The sequence below is a fragment of the Camelus bactrianus genome, chromosome 4 (assembly GCF_048773025.1).
Source record: "Camelus bactrianus isolate YW-2024 breed Bactrian camel chromosome 4, ASM4877302v1, whole genome shotgun sequence".
Lineage (NCBI taxonomy): Eukaryota > Metazoa > Chordata > Mammalia > Artiodactyla > Camelidae > Camelus > Camelus bactrianus.
The window spans coordinates 78,121,022-78,140,583 of NC_133542.1; the positions used below are offsets into that span (position 1 = coordinate 78,121,022).

The window sequence follows — 19,562 nt, forward strand, 5'->3', positions numbered from 1 at the left end:
TTCTTTAAAGCCAGCAGCTTTGTGTCACCTGGCAAGTGGGTCACAGCAGTCTTTCTTCAGTGGTGCGTGCTGTCTCCAGAACCCACAGGACCTACCGAGAGGAGGAGGTGCGAGGCGCAGTCACTGACCTGTTCTTTACCTGGGGGTCCACGTTCAGGCATGGTTCACACCACTGGGTCGTAACAGTCCTGTATGTTAGGTTTCTGCCTAAAACATGGGGAAAGGTCATTTCGATCCCAGACATGTTCTTCTAGAGGACAGAAGAAGAGTGAACATTCCCTGTTTGTTTATGTAAGATTAGTACAATCTTGACACCAAAGTTTTTTTAAAAAATAAGAATGTAAGAAAGGAAGGTCATGATCCACACTCACTCATTAACTTAGATGCAAAGTTCCAAACAACATGTAAGCAAACCAAATCCAACAGTGTACAGGAAGGAAGTACAACGAGGTTTATGCCAGGAAAGCAAGATCCTACAACAGAAGGTCTGTCACTGTAACTTACGTGAGCGGGTCGAAGGACACTATCGATGTATCCTGTCACAGGTGCAGAAAAGACCTTCGATGACATTCGGGTTTTATTCACGGTAAAAATGATTAGCAGTCTAGGATTTATTCACTTGATGAAGAGCATTTACGAAAAAGCCCTGTGCAAACATTATCTGTAGTGGTGAAATTTGGAAAGAATTCCCTTTAAAATAGAAAGGGACAGTGACGTCTGTAACCACTACTTCTGTGAACACTGAACAGTATTTCAACAGTTCAGTAAATCACGTGCCAGTTCCAGGAGGACAGAGGCTGTTGTCTGTTTTCTTCGCTGCCATATTCCAGTGCTTAGAATAGTGCCTGACACTTTGTGGGTATTCGGTGAATACTTGCTGAATGAATAAGACAAGAAAAATAAATAAAGCATGTAAGGGCCAGAAAAGGAGTAGGTAAGACTGTCATTATTCAAAGATAACATCAGTATCTATGGATGAAATCTAGAATAGTCTGAAACTGATTGAAGTGTTTCACGAGTTTGTGAAGTACAAGATACTCGAGTAAGTTTGCTGCATTTCGTTACAACATCAGCAGTCCTGACAGTACACCTAGCAAAATATGTGTGCAAGATCTTTATGTGGCAAATTATTAATATTGAAAGATATAAAAGAAGACCTGAGTAGATGGAGTTATGTACAATGTTAATTAATAAGCAGTGTCCATGTCTTAGAGATGACATTCCCCCCCAACTGATCTGTAGATTCGATGCAATTTCAATAAAAATACCAATGATTTTGGTTTTGTTTTTGCTTGTTTGGCTCTTTGCTTTGGAATTGGACAAGCTGCTTCTAAAATTTATAGGAAAGAGGAAAGGCTGCCAAATAGCCAAGGTGTTTAATAGTCAGGTTCTGGGGCTGGTGTGGGAGGGAGGCCGCTCCAGCCAGCGAGCAGACCCCCTGGAAAGCTGCGACAGTTGAGGGACAGGAGCAGCTGGAGAAGTCAAGGGCGAGCGTCAGGAGCCTGGAGTCAGACTCGCCTGTGCATGGAAACGTGCCGTGTGACCGTGCCGTGGGGGGCGTAGCTCGTTGTCAGTATAGGGAAGAGCAGAGATTGGATCTCGGTTCATAGCATTCACAGATGAAAAGCCTTACATGTAAGAGACAAAACTTTAAAACGCTTGGAATAAAATGCAGGCGATTTTAAGAGTATCTGTGCGGACTGGTTTGTTAGGCAAAATACATGCAAAGCACCAACCACACTGAGAGAGAATCGTGTAAGATCCAGAGTTTCTGTTTATGCAACGGAGAAAGGCCAGTCCTTGAACAGGGGGAGGGTGTTTGATGGCAGCCCTCTGCTCATACATTTGAAGGTATTTGTGCAGCGCCTTCCACCGTTCTCAGTGCTAAGAGAAAGGGGCTTCATTCTAGTGATGTTAGGGACTGGCCCAGGGAGAAGGCCGCGCAGGAGAGGGGCGTCTGAGACCCTGAGAGCTTGGACTGTGTGTTCAGACAAGATGCCCCTGGGATGGAGAGCCCAGGGCAGGTGGAGGGTCACGTGCAGAGGCCCCGGGGCTGCGCGGCCCAGCAGGGGTACTGGAAGGTGCGAGGCGCTGTGGCCGCACAGGCGAGGCCTCGCGGTCAGAGTGAACTTGGCTCTTCTTTTGAGTGAGGCTTTTGTGGAGAGGGGTGACAGACACACTCTGGCTTTAGGGCCGTACCCTAGGCGGCTTTGTTGAGGGCACAGTGCAGGGCACAGGCAGAGGTGCCCAGACGCCCTGGGGCGCCCGGAAACGCCCTGAGAGGAGAACTCGGTGCAGGTCGTTCATCTGGGAAGCGACCCCAGAGGGCAGGGGAGCAGGGAAGGCAGGCTGTCCCCTGCCGTCCTCATCCTGTGACGGTCCGGGCGGCCGGGCTGTTTTCACCAGCTGCTGGGGAAGGGGCACCGAGGGTCATTTTCTAAGTGGGTCACCCTTTATAAATGTTGGGCCCTGGGCCTTGTGTTCTGGCCTGGGGAAGTTCTCAGGAACGGGCATAAGTGGTGTTGGCCTTTGAGGGTGTGCATGTGCCGAGGTTCCTGCGCGGGGCCAGACAGCGGAGCTGGGACCCTGGGGCAGGGGACGGGGAGGAGGACACTGTCATGTCTGGAAGTCATTTTAGGGTAGAGCTGCAGGTGGTCAGGTGAGGGTGTGAAAGATGAGCCAAGAGTGACATCAGACTTCCCTCTGAGCACCTGGGGGAGCGGACCGTCCTTGACTGAAAGAAGCATGAGGAACAGGCTTGCCGAGGACGGTCAGACTGTGCTTCACGTGTCACGCTGAGTCTGTTGTCTGTCCTGGCCAGTGATGTAAGACGGGGAGTCTTCGTGTGTGTAGGACAGTCTCGGATCCGTGAGACCGGATGAGATCGGCAGGGAGAAGAGCTCGAGGACCGACACTGAGTGACATGGGCGAGGCTGGAGGGTGGGCTTTCCAGACCCCAGCGGAGGTCAGTGTGCAGGGTGTGCAGGGCTCTAACGTAGCAGAAGGGACGGCTGAGCACTTCACAGAATAGAAAACACAAGTGGCCGCAGGGAAGGACGCTCAGCCTTGTCTGTAATCAAAGAAACGCCAAGTGAAAGGACCCTGAGATGTCGTTTCACACCCTGCAGTTTGGAATACGAGCGTTTTGGTGATGCCGCCTGTGGGTGAGGGTGTGGACCCTGCTGAGGGGTTTGGAAGGGGGGCACACGTGCGCGGCACACGCCCGGGTGCGCGTACCGGAGCGTGTCGGGCAGGCGGGCCTGGAGACGGTGTACACCAGGGTTTGCGGCGGCAGGATGGCATATTGACGGCGGCGAACGTCCTTGTCAACAGGGCGCTTCCGGGTCAGGGCTTGCTCTCTGTCAGGGCACAAGTCCGCCCCAGCCTGAGGAGGCTGTGTCCAGTGGAATTCGTCACAGAGGCCACAGACAGGCAAGTAGGATGCATTTTAAGAGTCTGAGATAAAACAGTAAAGAAAAGCAGTTATTAATGAGAGTTCAGGGTAGTTACCGCAGCTGAGAAGAGACCAGAAGGGCTTCCAAAGGGATGGTGACATTCTGATTTTTAAGCTGGATGATGAATATATGGGTATTTTATGACTTTAGTTTAAAATACACAGATGCATGTACATATACGTGTGCATATTCTTTTGTTTACATGAGATGTTTCATGGTTTTGAAAAGCTATTGATCTGAATAATGTAGGCAAAAAGCTGGAAGCTGCCATTTTAACAAAAAAACCAAGGTCGCTTGTTCCACCGGCTGCTGGCCCAGGTGCTGCCCCTTCGCTGTGGGCTCCTCACCCAGGAGTTCGACCGCGGTGGTTTCTGACAGAAGCCCCTCCTTGGGCGCAGGAATCTCTGTTTTCCTGATAAAGGGATCCGAGCCCTGGGCTCCCAACTGCAAGGATGGAGCTGGGGGCAGAGGGGGGTGCCTCTGAGAGGGTGCCCTCGGTGGGTGGGGGGGGGCAGGCAGGGCGCCCAGACAGTGTCAGATGTGCCGCTTCTGAGGGCACCTCCCCACAGAGAGGCAGGTGACCATCACCCAGCATCTGTCTCTCAGCTGCTGGACACTCGAGGCAGGGCCGCTTGAGGATGTTTGAGACCTCAGTCCCAGCAAGCCCCCGAGGGCGGCCGCCGTCACTCCTGGATGCCTGGCGGGGCTGGCAGGAGGGCTGACAACAGCCTGGTCTGACGTCTCAGCTTCTCCGGCCACTGGTGCTTCCAGAGGTGGGTCTGCACCTGCTCTGCCTGGAGGAGAAAAGATGAAAGGAAGCCATCCTGTGGCTTTTGGTGTCTTTTTCCTTTTTCCATTTGTAGTCGCTTCATATGTTACTTTGTGGATGCACTTTTCTTTCCTTAGGCAAAAATATGAGTGTCAGTTCCCACCCCCAATTTAAAAATCGATATAGGTCAATAGTCTTAACCAGGGTCACACAGAGAACGCACTCCAAGCAAGTGTAAAACTGACATTGATTTCTTTGCCTGGAAATAAAAAAAAAATAAGTGTCTGTGAGTCATCTTTGGATTTGCATTACAAACAGGAATGCAAACGATGCCCCTGTCTGCATAATCTACAGACTTCAAAAAATTTTTTGATTTGATGCATTTTAAGCAAAATAAGAAAGTTTACCAAAATCCTTAAAGTCTCCAGTGACATTTTCAGAGTGTGAGTGTTTGCTTGTGCTGATGACTCATTTTCTCTTTTGTTTCCTGTTTCTGTTCGTGACTCACCTTAACCTACCTGCTGACTCACGCCACCCAACCAACATACAATGCGAAAACCATGTCTCCGTCTGTATGTTGTGCCCTCCTGCGCAAACATCGCAATCTGTAAATAACACGCAAACACCCATCCATGAAAACATCACATGCAGGAAACGGTTGGTTTCATGACTTTACACAGTTCTTGAAGCTCCTGCTTTGCTGGCCCTGCTCCTCTCCTTTCTCTGTTTCCTGTCACCCCGCCCCACCCCACCCCACCCCGTGCTTGGAGCCCGGCTGCACCTGTCCCTCTGGCCTTTCACGCGCCCTGCCAGCTCCTGGGTCCAGCAGGGGCTTCTGAGGTCCTCCAGGGACCATTTGATCGCAGGAACTGGCCTGGGGCCAGGAGAGGAGGAAGGGGCTTGAGTGAGAGGCTGGTGAGCGCCTGGGCAGTCTTTCTGCCGGGACCGGCTCAGAACTGGGGAGGTTTTGTGGGATGTGAATTTGGACCTGATCCCTGTGACGTCCCTGGTTTCTGTCGCACCATCCCCGGCCTCCTGCTTGTCTCCGTCACCCACGGACAAAGAGGGCTCGCCTCTGCCCGGCGGCCTTCCTGGACGGACCCTTCTGTGGGGTCTGGCTAGGGGCCCTGGCCTGGGGACATTGGCCTGACTGAGTAGAAGGAGGGGCTCTGCCCCAGGAGACAGCACGGATGCACGCGAGCCCCCAGTCGGCGAGCTGGTGTGGACTGAGCAGGTGGTGTGGACAGGGCTCCCTTCCAGGCCCTCAGGGATGTCTGAGGGGAGAGCAGGCCACCGGGAGCCGGCTACCGGAGGCTGTGACTGGGAGTTCACGTAAAGGAGCAAACACTTGAAACCCCTGCTGCAGGAATTGAGTGTCTGTGACACAGGGCTTCACAATCAGGGCAGAAAAGCCTGAGTTTTGAGAAAAAGCCATTTGCCGCTGCAGAAATAGCAGGCGACACCCTCTGTCTGCACAGGCTCCTGCTCACTCCACCCGACCTGTGCTCAGCCCGTCCTGTCCTCCCCCTTCTGCGCCCCTCCCCGCCCTCACGGCACATCCCTGCCCGGCGTGCGGGGCACCCGGGGCACCCGCTCTCCCTGCCCCTCCGTGGTCAGTCCCCTGAGTGGGAGAGCAGCTGTCCAACGCACTGCCGGACCTCCCCGCACGCGTGTGCGCAACCTGAGGGGAGGCCCCGTGTGCTGCGACTCTGACCAGAGGCAGCGATGCTCTTGGATGCAGGAGACGCGGGTCTTGTTCTGGGGTCAGTCGATCACCCTGTGGGCTGGTGTTTCACAGTGCGTAGGGAACCTTTAAATTCCTTTCCCCAGTGTTCCTCACTACCTGGGTGTGATGTCCGAATGTCTCTGTCCTGTGGGGGAGGAAGCTGACTGTCAGTGGACCTGGGGACCAGTGTCCCCTCGAGGTGCTTCAGCTGCCGTATTGAGGGGTGCAGAGCTGACCTTCCCTGACTGGGGGGTGCAGTAAGGAAGGGCCTGGCTTGGCGGCGGGTGAAGCTGCTCCTGGGTGCGACAGAAACCATGGACTCTCGGGGGCAGGGCAGGCGTGTCCACCTCCCAGGACTGGCTGAGGCCAGAGGTGACCGTGCACCGCCGTGGGAGGCTGCCGTGTGCCTGCTGTCCCTCCGTCCCGCATGCCGTCGGTGTGGTGGTGCTGGCAGCCCCCGCCCTGGGTGCAGCCCCAGGGGCTCAGCCCGTCACACTCTGCCTGGAGCGCCCATGGCTGTGGTCACCGTCCATCCTCATGGCTCTCCAGGGCTGTCTGTCTGCTGGCACCCCGCCCTCCCCTCCCGAGAGAGAACAATCTCCACAAACGGGCCTGAGGCTGAATGTGTCCTGCGCTCACACGAGCCGGGATGTGGATAAACGGCGCCTCTTCCTGCCTGGTCTGGCATCCGCCCCTTCTTTCTTACCCAGAAGCCTGTACTTTCCCCCAGCATCTTCAGGAAATACTCTTGTCTGTGCCAACTGTCTGAGCAGACCGCTCTGGGTCCTGGCCCCTCAGACCCACCTGTGCAGGTGGTTTCAATGTGGAGACCCCTGGGGAGATGAGGCACTTGGCAGCCCCTCCCTTAGAGCTGAGCTTTGCTGTCTGGTGTGGAGGACGTCCTGGCCCTGTAGACAGAGTCCCCCTTCTGTCCCCGTGCTCGTCCTCCTGAGGCGGCTGGCTCACCCGAGGGCCCCCAGAGCCCGTGTGGACCTGTCTCCTCCGTCCTGTCCACCTCAGAGATTCTCCTTCCCCAGCACAAGCGGGTGAGGGGCTGCAGGGAAATGAGTGCACCCTCCAGGGTCACACCTGGGATCCACTGCTGCCTTCTCAGTGATCTGGGCCACAGTTGTCCCTCCTTGTGCCTGCCAGCCATCCCCTTGCCCTGTGCTTCGAAACCTGTGAGCCACCCCTCGGTGTAGTTCTAAGTCCCTCACCAGCAGAGACAGTCCAGAGTCGCTGGGGGGAACCAAAGGTGCCAGCCCCTGAGACGAGGCAGACAAGGAGTGGGTTGAGGCCACTGTCCCTGGAGGAAGGAACAGGACCCATCCCTCCAACTGAACGTCTCGTCCCTGCCAGGACCAGACAGGCAGCCCTGGACGGAGGGCGCGCGGCTCCGCGCAGGCCCCGTGCCTCCTGCACGCGCTCCCGCTGTCGCTGTCTCATTCAACACCTGTGCTCTCTTTCCTCGGTACTTGACCACTGAGTCTGGCAACACGATGTGTCTAGCCTGAGCTGCTTGCATATTTTTTAAGTGGCAAAGTGGCAGGAATCTGCTCTCAGGCTGTGTGTGAGCACCTGGTCTCTAAGCAGACAGGGCAGCAAGCCACCCGGGCCCACGAGCACCCCCATCTCCTCGCCGACACTGCCCAGAGCCGTGCCCCCAGAAAGGGAAGTGCCGGTAACTCAGGTGCTCCCAGGTCGTCTGCGGAGTCCAGAGGTTGTCGGTTTATTTTGTGCTTGATTTCGGACCCTTTGGGTGAGGGAGCAGTGCTAGGTGGCTTGGGTTCTCTGGAGCAGAGACCAGTTGTGGATTGCAGAGGTGGCTTCCCTGGGGTGAGCAGCAGGACCACCGACACCTGCAGCTCCTGTGGTGACCAGTCTCCAGGCCCCTGCAGCTCTCCAGAGGAAGTGTCTGCCCTCTGCTGGGTCCCAGGCAGGGGCTTTGCTGGCCTCATGGGAGAGAAGGGCATGGCCACCAGGCCTGAGGCAGGGCCCTTCAGAGGCCTCGATGGAGAGGCAGCCCTGCCTGGCACCTGGGCTGCTTGGCCGTGTCCTGCAAGAGGCAGTCAGTGTTGGAGGCCCAGCCACGGGGCGTCTCCTGGCTCCTCCGGGCAGCAGGGAGCGGCTTCATGGAACCTTTCTCTGTCCCTCCCTATGGAGGGACTTCCTCTGGTTTGCTGCATGAGAAGTGGTTTGCAGTGACAAGCTTCACTCTTGGCAGGTTTCCTGGTGGCTGACTGCTGCTTACACTGCGAGGCCGTGACCTTCTGTTTCAGTCTCTCTCCTTCCCGCTTCCTTTGGGGCCACCGTGACTGGGGATAGGTGGGTGGGGAGCAGCTGCCCTGGGCCTGCGGGAGGCGGGTTCCAAAGGCCAGAGCGCAGCCTTTCTTCCCTGCAGAACAACTTCATCAACCTCAGCTTCCTCCGCCTGTTCCGTGCCGCCCGGCTCATCAAGCTGCTCCGGCAGGGCTACACCATCCGCATCCTGCTGTGGACCTTCGTCCAGTCCTTCAAGGTGAGGCCAGCCTGGCCTGCGCTCCTCCGGGGTGGGGGCGGGTGCACAATTCCCACTGGGACCGTAGAGCCTCTTCATGCTCGCGGAAGCCCGGGGTGGGTTTTATGACGTGGCTTGTGTGTGAAGGAAGTGAGAACGGTCGCCCGGTGTGGGGGGCATGGTGGTCGTGGGGTTGGATCTTCAGTCAGCAGAGGTCCGTGCGGCCCCAGGGCCCGGCTGCCACCCGCTCTGGGGCACGGTGTGGCGGCCCCCCCTGGAGCTGCACCCTCGTGTCTCCGCAGGCCCTGCCCTATGTGTGCCTGCTCATTGCCATGCTGTTCTTCATCTACGCCATCATTGGCATGCAGGTGGGTGTGCGCTCGTGGCCGCGGGCAGGTCGGCCTCTCGGACGTTTCCGTGAGCCACACGCTGTCTGAAGCACTTTATGGCCTCAGTGCCCAGAAGGACTGTCGTGTGGACGAGGGCACTGAGGCACCAGGGCCCCGTGGGCGAATGCGCTGCTGTGCCCTCAGTGGACTCTGCTGGGCTATGTCCGGCGGCCGGGGGGCATATGTGAGTGAGTGCTGGCCCCACAGTGGCAGAGCGTTTGAGCACGTCTGCCTGGTGCCCAGTGGCCTGCCGGGCAGCAGCAAGTGATTCCTAGTCCAGCAGCGATTCTGAATCCTTTGCAGGAGATTCTGTACCGCTGAAGAAAAAAATTCAGCAGGATTGTATCAGAGCATGGTACTGGTCAGATGCAGCTTGCGTAACTTAGATTATTTTTATTTTGCCAAAGAACCCTGTCAGCTATTTGGGAGAACACTTACGAGACACCAGGTATAAACCGTTGGCATCTGGCCTCTCTCTAGTGGGGGAGGGGGTGGGAGGAGACAGTGTCTTAAAGTTTGCTGAAGACTGAACTTTTAAGCTCTGTTTTTAGGGATTGAAAAGTCCTCTTGCTTAGAATTTGCTGAGATCTGTCATTGTTTAACACAGTTATGTAGTTTTTCCTGCTTTGGTCTGTGGATATACAAAACGTGTCACTGGTCTTTGTTCTTGGTGGTGATGTGATAATTCGTAAATTTTCAGCCAGATTCCAGACTGTAAGTTAAGTATCGTTACTGACTCGTTTGCATTTCTAACCCTGAAAGAGATCAGTTAAAATGATTAAGAAGCTTATTGTGATATCTGCACAGATATGTAAGAAGGAACTTCCGAGCCATGTAGCAGAACTTCGCCAGGACAGTGACTGCCTGGGGGGCACTGATGAGAGAGTGAGCATTGGGAGGCTCCCTTTCCGCCGCGCAGCAGAGCCCGCGCAGACGTAGCTCTGGGTCCCAGCCTTGCTAGTCGTGCGGGCAGCCGCCAGGGCAGGCCCACAGCCGGCCAGCACACGCGGAGCCGTGGGACGCTCGTGTGCTTGCCTTTCAAGAGTCTCCTCCACCCTGGAGACGCTCAGACCCCTCCAGCCCCACAGCAGCGGTGGCGGCTTCGTTGGGACTTCTCCGGCTGAGGGCAGCGTCCTGTCTCTTGTGCGTCCTCACCCGCACACACACACCGCCTTCTGCCTGGAGACGGACGCTCCCGAGGACACAGCGTGTCAGGCTGCAGCCTCCTTGTCCATTTCAGGTGTTTGGAAACATCGCCCTGGATGACGACACCAGCATCAACCGGCACAACAACTTCCGGACGTTTCTGCAGGCCCTGATGCTGCTGTTCAGGTGAGCCTCTGGGAGGGAGGCCGGGTCAGTGGCTCCTTCCTCATTCCGGGTTGGGGGCAACCCCCGGGTCCCCCTCCAGCCCCCGATCCTGCTGGCTTCCCTGCAGTGGCCTTTCCAGTTTCTCCTCTCTCTCTGCGCCTCCTTCCCTAGGGCTCCTGGGCCTCAGGACAGACTGAAGGGAAGCCCCTGAGAAGGTCAGCCTGAGCGCCCCAGGCCAGGCCGGCCTCCACCACCTTGTCTCTGCTCCGGTCAAGGCTGCAGCCTGAGAGGTCTGGGTGGACAGGTGTCCAGCAGGGCCTTTCATGGTGTGTCGGCCCCAAGCCTCCCTCTGTGCACCTGAGTGATTTCAGGGGTCGGTAGGGTGAGGGAGGGGGCAGCAGAGAACTGTTATCCGCAGACCGTGTGGCCGCTCTGACCCAAGGAACCCAACTGGCCGAACTGCTGGTCCGAGGGCCTCCACCTGCCGCTGCTGCTCATGGGAGCTGCAGTTCCTAAGTTTCTGGGCGTAGCCAAACTAGGCACCAGGAGGACCACAGACTCGTTTAGGGCCCAGAGGCCCGCCTGCAGAGGTGCACAGGACGGCTCCCAGCAGCTGTTAGCAGCTCTTAAACGTGGCTCTCCTGAGTTGAGAACGAACTTGTGGGCGGAGGGGAGAGGGTAGAATGCGTCCCCCTGCCTCCAGCGCCCCCTCCCTTGCCACGACACTGCAAGGGAGAAGAGCCCTTTCTTCAGTGATTCATGGTGAGGGGGCCTGATGTCAGACCCGGCCGTGGGCCCCTTCCTGAGGCTTCATCGCTTCATGCCATTTCTGTAAACATGTCTGGCTGCTGCCAGGCCTGCTTCTGGGCACCCAACACAGCTCGCCCTTGCAGGTGTGCCCGGGGGACCCTGGAAGTTCTCCTCTGTGTCGGGGCGAGCTCCGACCCAGGCCGGCTTCGCTGCGCTGCCGGGAGAGCGCGCCGACTGTCCCCCGTCAGATGAGCAGCGTCGTTAGGCTTACTCTTTCCCCAGGCAGCGTCGTTTCTCTGGACTTCAGTGATTACATTGATTTTACTTCTTCACTTACTGCCATCCTGCCTCATGCCACAAGAGGTCTGAGGGGGCCGCCAAGTCAGTCTTCGTTTTACGCCCTTGGTCTCAGAGGTCTCCCTCCCTCCCTCCCAACCTTTTTGCCACGTGTGAGCCTCCTCACCATTCAGGCCCAGCACAGGCCACCCTCAAGAAGCCCTACCCCTGGCCACTGTCACTGGGGCGTGGGCCCAGCTTCTCCCAGGGATGACCACACAGGTGCCCAGGTGGGGACCCAGGCCAGAGGCTGCAGTGCTAGTGACCAGTGCCCAGGAACAAAAGTCCACACAGTAGGGTCCTCTGTCCTGGCTGCTCAGGGTGGGGTGTTCTTGATGTGATCGAGACACAGCCGAGTCATTGGTCTGACCTGCTGGGCTGCTGGGCTGGGGGAGCGAGGATTAGGTTCTGACCTGTGGTTAGTGGACCTGCAGGTGAGCTGGGGGCGAGGATTTGGTTCTGACCTGTGGTTAGTGGACCCATGGGTGAGCGGGAGACAGGGGGTGTTTTCTGGTAGGAAGCTGTTGTAGCAACTCAGGGAGTGATTGTTGCTTCACCCAGGGCGGGTAAGAGGTGGGAAGCGGTGAGGTTCTGGCTGTTTTTAGGGCAGGGGAACAGATGAGCAGGATGTGGTGAGAGAGAGGAGGCAGGACCACTCCCTGGACTGTGGCCTGGGCAGGGGGACTGTGGAGTCACCATTTCAGGATGAAGACTGGGTGTCACATGCTGGGGAGGAGGTCCCAGGGCCTGGAGGGAGCTCACCGTGGTGCCGACCTCTGGTGCAGTGGGCTGTTCTCAGTAATTCCTGCTTTCCCAATGAATGATCAGTTTGAAAATCGAATGCCAGAGAGGCATCTGTTTCCCAGACCCCACTCATGTGTGGGTTCCCTGTGGGAAGCGAGCCGGCCCTCCTCAGTGACCGGGCTCCCTGGTTCCTCCCCAGGCCGTCCTGGGCCGCCCTTTCCTTCGCGGCCTCACAGCTCTGCCCTCTTCACAGGAGTGCCACGGGGGAGGCCTGGCACGAGATCATGCTGTCCTGTCTCAGCAACCGGGCCTGCGATGAGCTCGCCAATGCCACTGAGTGTGGGAGTGACTTTGCCTACTTCTACTTCGTCTCCTTCATCTTCCTCTGCTCCTTTCTGGTGAGTCCTGGGCCCTGTGCCCATCCCAGCGCTGGCATCTGCCTATCTCAGACCATCTTGGGTCCCCCACTCTCCTGCTGGGCCTCACCTTTGATCCGTGCCATGTTGCTGACTCCGTGTCGACGGCCCTCATTTCCCCAGAGTTGACGACTCATTAAGCTGAAAGGACCCAGTCAGCAGTGAGCCCCCGCGGGCCCTGCCTGTGCCTCCATGGAAGGAGCTTTACGCTTCCGTGGGGGCAGGAGTCCCTCAGCTTCTGGAAGGACTTGCCCCATGGTCATAAGATACAAAGAAGCAGTGCTCCGGCCCCATGCTTGGGGTGGACGTGCCACAGGAGACTTGTGGGGTTAGGTGGGAGGTGTCAGTGGGCCGGGTCCCGGGTGTGGATTGTGTTCCACATCAGCAGAAGCCTCTGGGAGTCTTTGAGCCGGGTGTGACATCATCTGCTTGACATCTTAAAACCTTGCTCTGGCTTCTGGCTTCTGGCTTCTGGTCGGGAGAGGCTACAGAGTGGGCAGGGAGACAAGAAGGTGAGAGCCGCCTGGAGAAGGCTGGGTGTGAAGGGAGTTGTGTGGAGTTGGGCTGCATTTTAAAGACAGAGCTGATTGATGATTGAACATGGACAGGAGAGAAAAAGAGGAAAGATGAGTCCTGGGGCTTACTGGGTCATGGAGTGCGTGGTTCTTCCCCCGAGATGGGAAGACTAGGGGGCTGCAGGCATGGGGTTGGGGAGGGAGGGAGAGAGACATGGGGTGGACCTCTGGGCTGGAGATGTGGATTTGTCATCAGTGTCTGGCGTGCCTATGGGCTGGATGACGCCCTCTAGGCCCCTGCTGCACACTTGTGGTCCAGAGACCCAGGGTTTAAGCACCACTCGAGCACTTGTTAGACCTGCAGATTCCTGGGTCCCTCCCAAGACTTACTGAATCAGGATCTCTGGGAAAGGGACCCAGGAATCTGAGTTTTAACAGGCTCCTCAGGTGGTCTGTGTGTGCTAGACTTCAAAGAGTGGTGGCCTAGGGAGAGTGTTGTTGAGAAGAGGGCTGAAGCCCAACCCAGGGTATTTAAGAGACAGAAGGGAGTATGGGACCCAGAGTGGAGAAGGAGCAGTGAGGCTGGTAGAGAACCAGATGGGGACAGTTCCTGGGAGGCCAAGGGAAGAACACGTGTCAAGTGGAGGGAGGATCAACCATGTGAAGTGCGGCTGGGAAGTAAAGTAAGTGGACATGGAAGGGTAGAGGCCATGCGTAACCTTTGCATGCAAGAACAGTTGCTTTGGCATGTTGGGATCAGAGCAGGTTCAAGAGATGATGAGAGGCCACGAGCACGGCAGGAGCAGACAGCTCCTGTCACAGTGGGCAGTGCTGAGCACACACTTCAGATTTACAGTCGTAATTCTCAAGCAGGACCAGTCAGCACAGTTGGTGCTTTTTCTCACTGCCTGGCACCGTGGATAGAGAAGTGCGTCATCCAGAATAATGAAGAGGCAGGAACAATTTCAGACTCATTCTATGAGCCCAGTATTACCTTGACACCAAAACCAAAGACACTACTAGAAAAGAAAACTGCAAACCAGTACCTCTATGAATATTGATGTAAAAATCATCTACAAAATACTAGGAAACCAAATTTAACAGCATGTTGAAAGGATTGTACACCCTGACCAAGTGGGATTTAGTCCTGGAATGCAAGAATAGTTCAACATATGAAAATCAATGTAACACACCATATTAATTAACAGAATAAAAAGAAGAAAACCATGTAATCATCTCAATTGATTTAGAAAAAGCACTGGAAAAAATTCAACCTCCTTTCTGGATAAAGTACTCAATAAACTAGGAATAGAAGGAAACCACCTCAACGTAATAAAGGCCACATGTGAAAACCCATAACTAACATCACTCTCAGTTAGGAAAACTCAAAGGTTTCCCTCTAAGATCAGGAACAAGGCAAGTTCACCTGATTTCACCACTTCTGTTCAATATGGTCCTGGAAGTCTTAGCCAAAGCAATTCGTCAAGAGAAAGAAATAAAAGGCATCTACATTAGGAGGGAGGAGGTATAATTGTTTCTCTCTCTCTCTTTTTTTTTTTTGCAGATGACATGATCTTATATGCAGGAAACCTTAAAAATTCCACAAATAACCTGTCAGAACAAATAAATGAATTCGGCAAAGTTACAGGACACAGAATAAACACACAAAAATCAGATGCACTCTATACATTTAAGGCGAACAATCTGAAAAGGAAATTAAGAGAACAATTCTTTTTACAATAGCATCAAAAAATAAAAAAGAACTGAATACTTGAGAATAAGCTTAACCGAACAAGTGAAAGACTTAAACACCGAACATTACAAAACATTGTTGAAAGAAGTTAAAAAAAAGGCATAATTAAAGGGAAAGACATCCCATGTCCATGGATTGGAAGATTTAATTTTGTTAAGATGTCAGAGGTATCCAAAGTAAACTACAGATTCAGTGCAATACTTATAAAAACCAATGTTTTTTTTTTATTGTTCTACAGAAATAAAAAATTCTTCTTCCAAAATTCATATGGGATCCCAAGGGTCCACGAATAGCCAAAGGGGAAAAAATTGAAAGAGGACAAGGTAGGAGGTCTCACACTTTGTGATTTACAAAATCTGTATCAAAACTTCAGTAATCAAAATAGTATAGTACTGGCATAGAGATAAGCATACAAACTGATGGAACAGAATAGCGTTCAGAAATAAACCCTCACATACATGGTCAAAGATTTCTTAAATGGTTGCCAAAACCATTTAATGAAAAAAAGATAGAGTTTTCAACAAATGGTGCTGGGGAAACTGGAAACTGGACATACTCATGCAAAAGAATGAAGTTGGATCTTTACACTGTATATAGGATTTAGCTCAGAATTGATCAAAGTCCTAAATGTAAGAGCTTTAACTATAAAACTCTTAGAGGAAAACATAGAGGGCCAATCTTAATGACCTCAGATTTTGCAAAGGACTCTTATATTTGACACCATACTCATGAACAAGGAAAGAAAAAAAAAAAAAGAATAATTGGACTCCTCAAAATTTAAAATTTTGGTGCATCAAAGGGCACTACTATCCAAAGGAAAAGGCAACCCAAGACAAGGAATGGGAGAAAAATTTTGTAAGCCATATATATGATAAGAGGTTACTATCCACAATATGTAAAGAACTCTTACAACTCAACAACAGAGAGACAACCATATAAAAATTGTCAAAGTACTTAAATAGACATTCTCTGAAGAGAATGTACAAATGAAAAGATAAGATTCTCAACATCACTAATCATTAGGAAAATGCTTATCAAAACCCATGAGACACTACTTCATACCCATTAGTATTGTTATTTAAAAAAACAAAAACAAAAACAAATATAAATGAAACGAAATAACAACTGTTGGCGAGGATGTGGAGAAATGGATACCCTTGTGCACTGCATGTGGAAATGTAAAATGGTGTAGCCACCGTGGAAAACAGTACAGTGTTTTCTCAAAAAATTAAACATAGAATTAAAGTATGATTCAGTAATTTCACTTCTGGGCATATACCCAAAATAATTGAATGGAGGGACTCACATAAATATTAGAAATAGTCACATATGTCCATAGCATTGTTCACAATCGCCAAAGGTGAAAGCAGCCAGGCGTTCACCAGCAGATGGCTGGACAAAAAAGTGTGATAAGGACATGCAAGGGGGTATTACTGAGCCTTACAAAGGAAGACAGCTCTGACACATGCTGCAGTATGAACGAACCTTGGGGACATTGTGCTAAGTGAAATACACCAGTCACAGAAGGAAAAATGCTGTATGATCCCATTCACGTGAGGTGCCTGGAGTAGCCAAATTCATAGAGACAGAAAGTAGAACGGTGGTTGCAGGGGATGAGGGGGAGTGGGGAGTTAATATTTAATAGGGATGGAATTTCAGTCTGGGAAGGTGAAAAAGTCCTGTAGACACATGGTGGTGATAATTTTACAACTTGATACTGAATATCACTGACCTAATTTCTTTACAATGGTTAAATTGGTGCATTTTTGTCATACATACTTTACCACAATAAAAGTGATAGTAAAGAAAGAATTAACTTCAATTCTACTCAAACTCTTCCAAAAGATGGAAGAGGAGAGAACAAGTGACGACACAGTCTATGATGCCAGCATCTCTCTGATACCAAAGCCAGGCAGAGATGCCACAAGAGGAAACCACAGATTACATTCCTCGTGAATATATACATGTAAAAATCTTGAACAAGATACCAACAGACTAATTCCAACAACACAGTAAAAGGATTATACAGCATGAACAAATGGGATTTTCCCCAGGAAGGTGAGGAAAGGATGGCTCAACATATGAAGACCAATCAATGTGATGAGGGATAAAAGCGTGTAATAATCTCAATAGATTCAGAAACAGCATTTGACAAAATGCAACACCCTTTCATGATTAAAAAAAGAAAACTAGTAAACTCAGAGTAGAAGGGAACTGCCTTAACACAGTAAAGAGCTTCTATGAGAAACCTAACATCACGCTCCATGAAATACTGAAAGCTTTCTCTCAAATATTAGGAGTAAGACAAAGATGCCCACTTCAATCACTTCTTTTCAGCATTGTGATGGAAGTCCTACCCAGAGCAACTGGGCAAGAAAAAGAAATAAAAGGCATCCAAATTGGAAAAGAAGGGGTAAAATGTCTCTATTTGCAGGTGACACTATTCTGTATACATAGCAAATCCCAAAGGACACATGCACAGACACAAAAACGACTAGATCTATTAAGTGAACTAAGCAAAGTTCCAGGGTACGAAATCAACACGCAAAAATCAGCTGTGTTTCTGTACATCAGCAATGAACAATCTGAAAAGAAAATCAAGAAGATAATTCAATTTCCAAAAGCATTCAAAATAGCAAATTACCTAGGAATAAACACCCGTAGAGGTGAAAGACGTGTACACGAGGAACTACAGAGTGTTGCTGAACGAAGGAATCGGGGAGCACTGCTGACATGGCAGCAGTCCCTCAAGGTGATCTGCGTGTGAAACGCAAAAATCACCATCAAAATTCCAACGGCCTCTACCGCAGAAAACGGAAAAGCCAGTCCTCAAGTTCATGTGGACTCTCAAGGGGCCCCAAATAAGCAGCACAGTCTTGAAAAATGAAAAGCTAGAGCCCTCACATTTCCCAACTTCAAAACTTACTCTAAAGCTACAGTAATCAAAACAATGGAGCTGGTAGATATCTTCCCAAAGAAGACATACGTGAAAAGATTCTCAACATCACTAATCTTCAGCGAAACGCAGATTAAAGCCGCCGTCCGCTACCACGGCACACCGTTAGAATGGCTGTCATCAAAAAGACCAGAGAAACCAAGTATTGGCAGAAATGGAGAGAAAAGGGAACCCTTGTTCACTGTTGGTGGGAATGTAAATTGGTGCAGCCTCTGTGGAAAACACTATGCAGGTTCCTCCAGAAGTTAAAAAATACAACCACCATATGACCCAGCAATTCCACCTCTGGGTATACATCCAAAAGAAATGAAAACAGGACATTGAAAGAGTATCTGTGCTCCCATAATCATTGCAGCATTATTCACAATAGTGAAGATACGGAAACAGCCTACATGTCCATCACCAGGTGAATGAAGAAAGATGTCACACACACACACGCACTTGAATCTTATTCAGCCATGAGGAGGAAGGAAATCCTGCAATCTGTGAGACGTGGATGGACCTTGAGGGCGTTACGCTAAGTGAAATAAGCCAGACGGAGAAAGACAGATACTGCGTAGTGCTGCTTACATGTGGAATCTTTTTTAAAAAGTCAAAATCTTAGAAACAGAGTAGAAAAGTTGTTGCCAGAGTCTAGGGGTGAGAAAACAGGGAGAAGTTGGTAAAAGAGTACAGAGTTCCAGCTGCATCAACAAAGTCTGAGTCTAATGTAAAAGCTGGTGAGTATAGCTGATAACACTGTGTCGTGTAATTGAGACCTACTGAGAGGGCAGACCTGAAGTGTTCCATCACAGAAAGATAAGCATGTGAGGTGGCGGGTGTTTGGTTAACTGGGTGGATGTACACTTCAAGTGTCCTACACGTTTATTTGCCAGTTTGCCTCAGTAAAGCGGGGGGTGACAGCAGTGTGGGGCGGGGTAAGTGTGGGCCAGTGGGATAGGACTGAGCAAGCCCAGGTGTCTCAGGCCAGTTGATTCTGATGAGGATGCCAGCACCACTCAACATGGAAAGAACAGTTTGTCTAGCAAATGGTGAGGAGCTAACTGGGCCTCCAAATGCAGGAAAACAAGGCTGGACCCTTACCTCATTCCATGTGAAAAAAATTAACTCAAACTCGGTCAAAGACCTAAATGTAAGAACTAAAACTGTAAAACTTTTAGAAGGATAGAGGGGCCATCTTCATCGCCTCAGATTTGGCAAAGGATTCTTAGATCTGACTCTCAAATCATGAGCAAGAGAAGAAAACATAGAAAAATTGGACGACTCAAAATTTAAAACTTTTGTGTGTTAAAAGGACATTATAAAAAATGAAAATGCAATATAAGGAATGAGAGAAAATACTTTTATAAGGGCTTGATACGCAAAATATATGAAGAACTCCTACAACTCAGTAACAGAAACACAGCCAACCATGTAAAAAATGGACAGAGAATCAGAATAGTCATTTTTCCAAAGAAGATAAACAACTGGCCAAGAAGCACAGGAAGATATTCATATTCCGTGTTTATTAAGGAAGTGCAGATAAAAACCACACTGAGGTACCATTTCACACTCAACTAGGATGGCTAGAATAATGTGTGTTTTTTTTTTAAACGGAAAGTACCAGGTGTTGAGGACATGGAAAAATAGGAGCTTTGGTACATTGCTGATGGAAATGTGAAAATCAACAGCTCCTGTGGAAACCGGTTTTCCTCAAACAGCTAAGCACGGAACTACCATATGACCCAGAAATCCCACTCCTAGGTACGCACCCAAGAGAAATGAAATGATGTGTCCACAGAGAAGTCTGCACATGAATATTTACGGCGGTGTTGACCGTAACAGCCAAAAGGTGGAGACAACCCAAATGGATGGTCTGTCAACGGAAGAACATGTAAACAGATTGGGGTACAGACCTGCAAAGAAGTATTACTCAGCCACAAAAAGGAATGAAGTTCTGACGTGC

At 51.4% G+C, this 19,562-nt stretch overlaps 1 protein-coding gene across 9 annotated transcripts in view; it reads left to right on the top strand.

The window, feature by feature from the left end:
* The window catches only part of CACNA1B (calcium voltage-gated channel subunit alpha1 B), a 173,343-nt gene that overhangs the window by 130,819 nt on the left and 22,962 nt on the right, over nt 1-19,562 (top strand). For 7 of the 9 annotated variants that reach the window (XR_012506676.1, XR_012506679.1, XR_012506677.1 and 4 more), the window contains exons 32-35: nt 8,352-8,468; nt 8,750-8,815; nt 10,077-10,168; nt 12,231-12,375. Coding sequence is in view for 5 of the 9 variants with exons in the window: in XM_074362846.1 (XP_074218947.1) it covers nt 8,352-8,468; nt 8,750-8,815; nt 10,077-10,168; nt 12,231-12,375 (420 nt within the window). In the remaining 4 variants the exon portion in view is untranslated. Of the gene's footprint in view, nt 1-8,351; nt 8,469-8,749; nt 8,816-10,076; nt 10,169-12,230; nt 12,376-14,472; nt 16,252-19,562 lie in introns of those variants that run through there. The other 2 variants (XM_074362850.1, XM_074362848.1) reach the window with 2 other exon arrangements.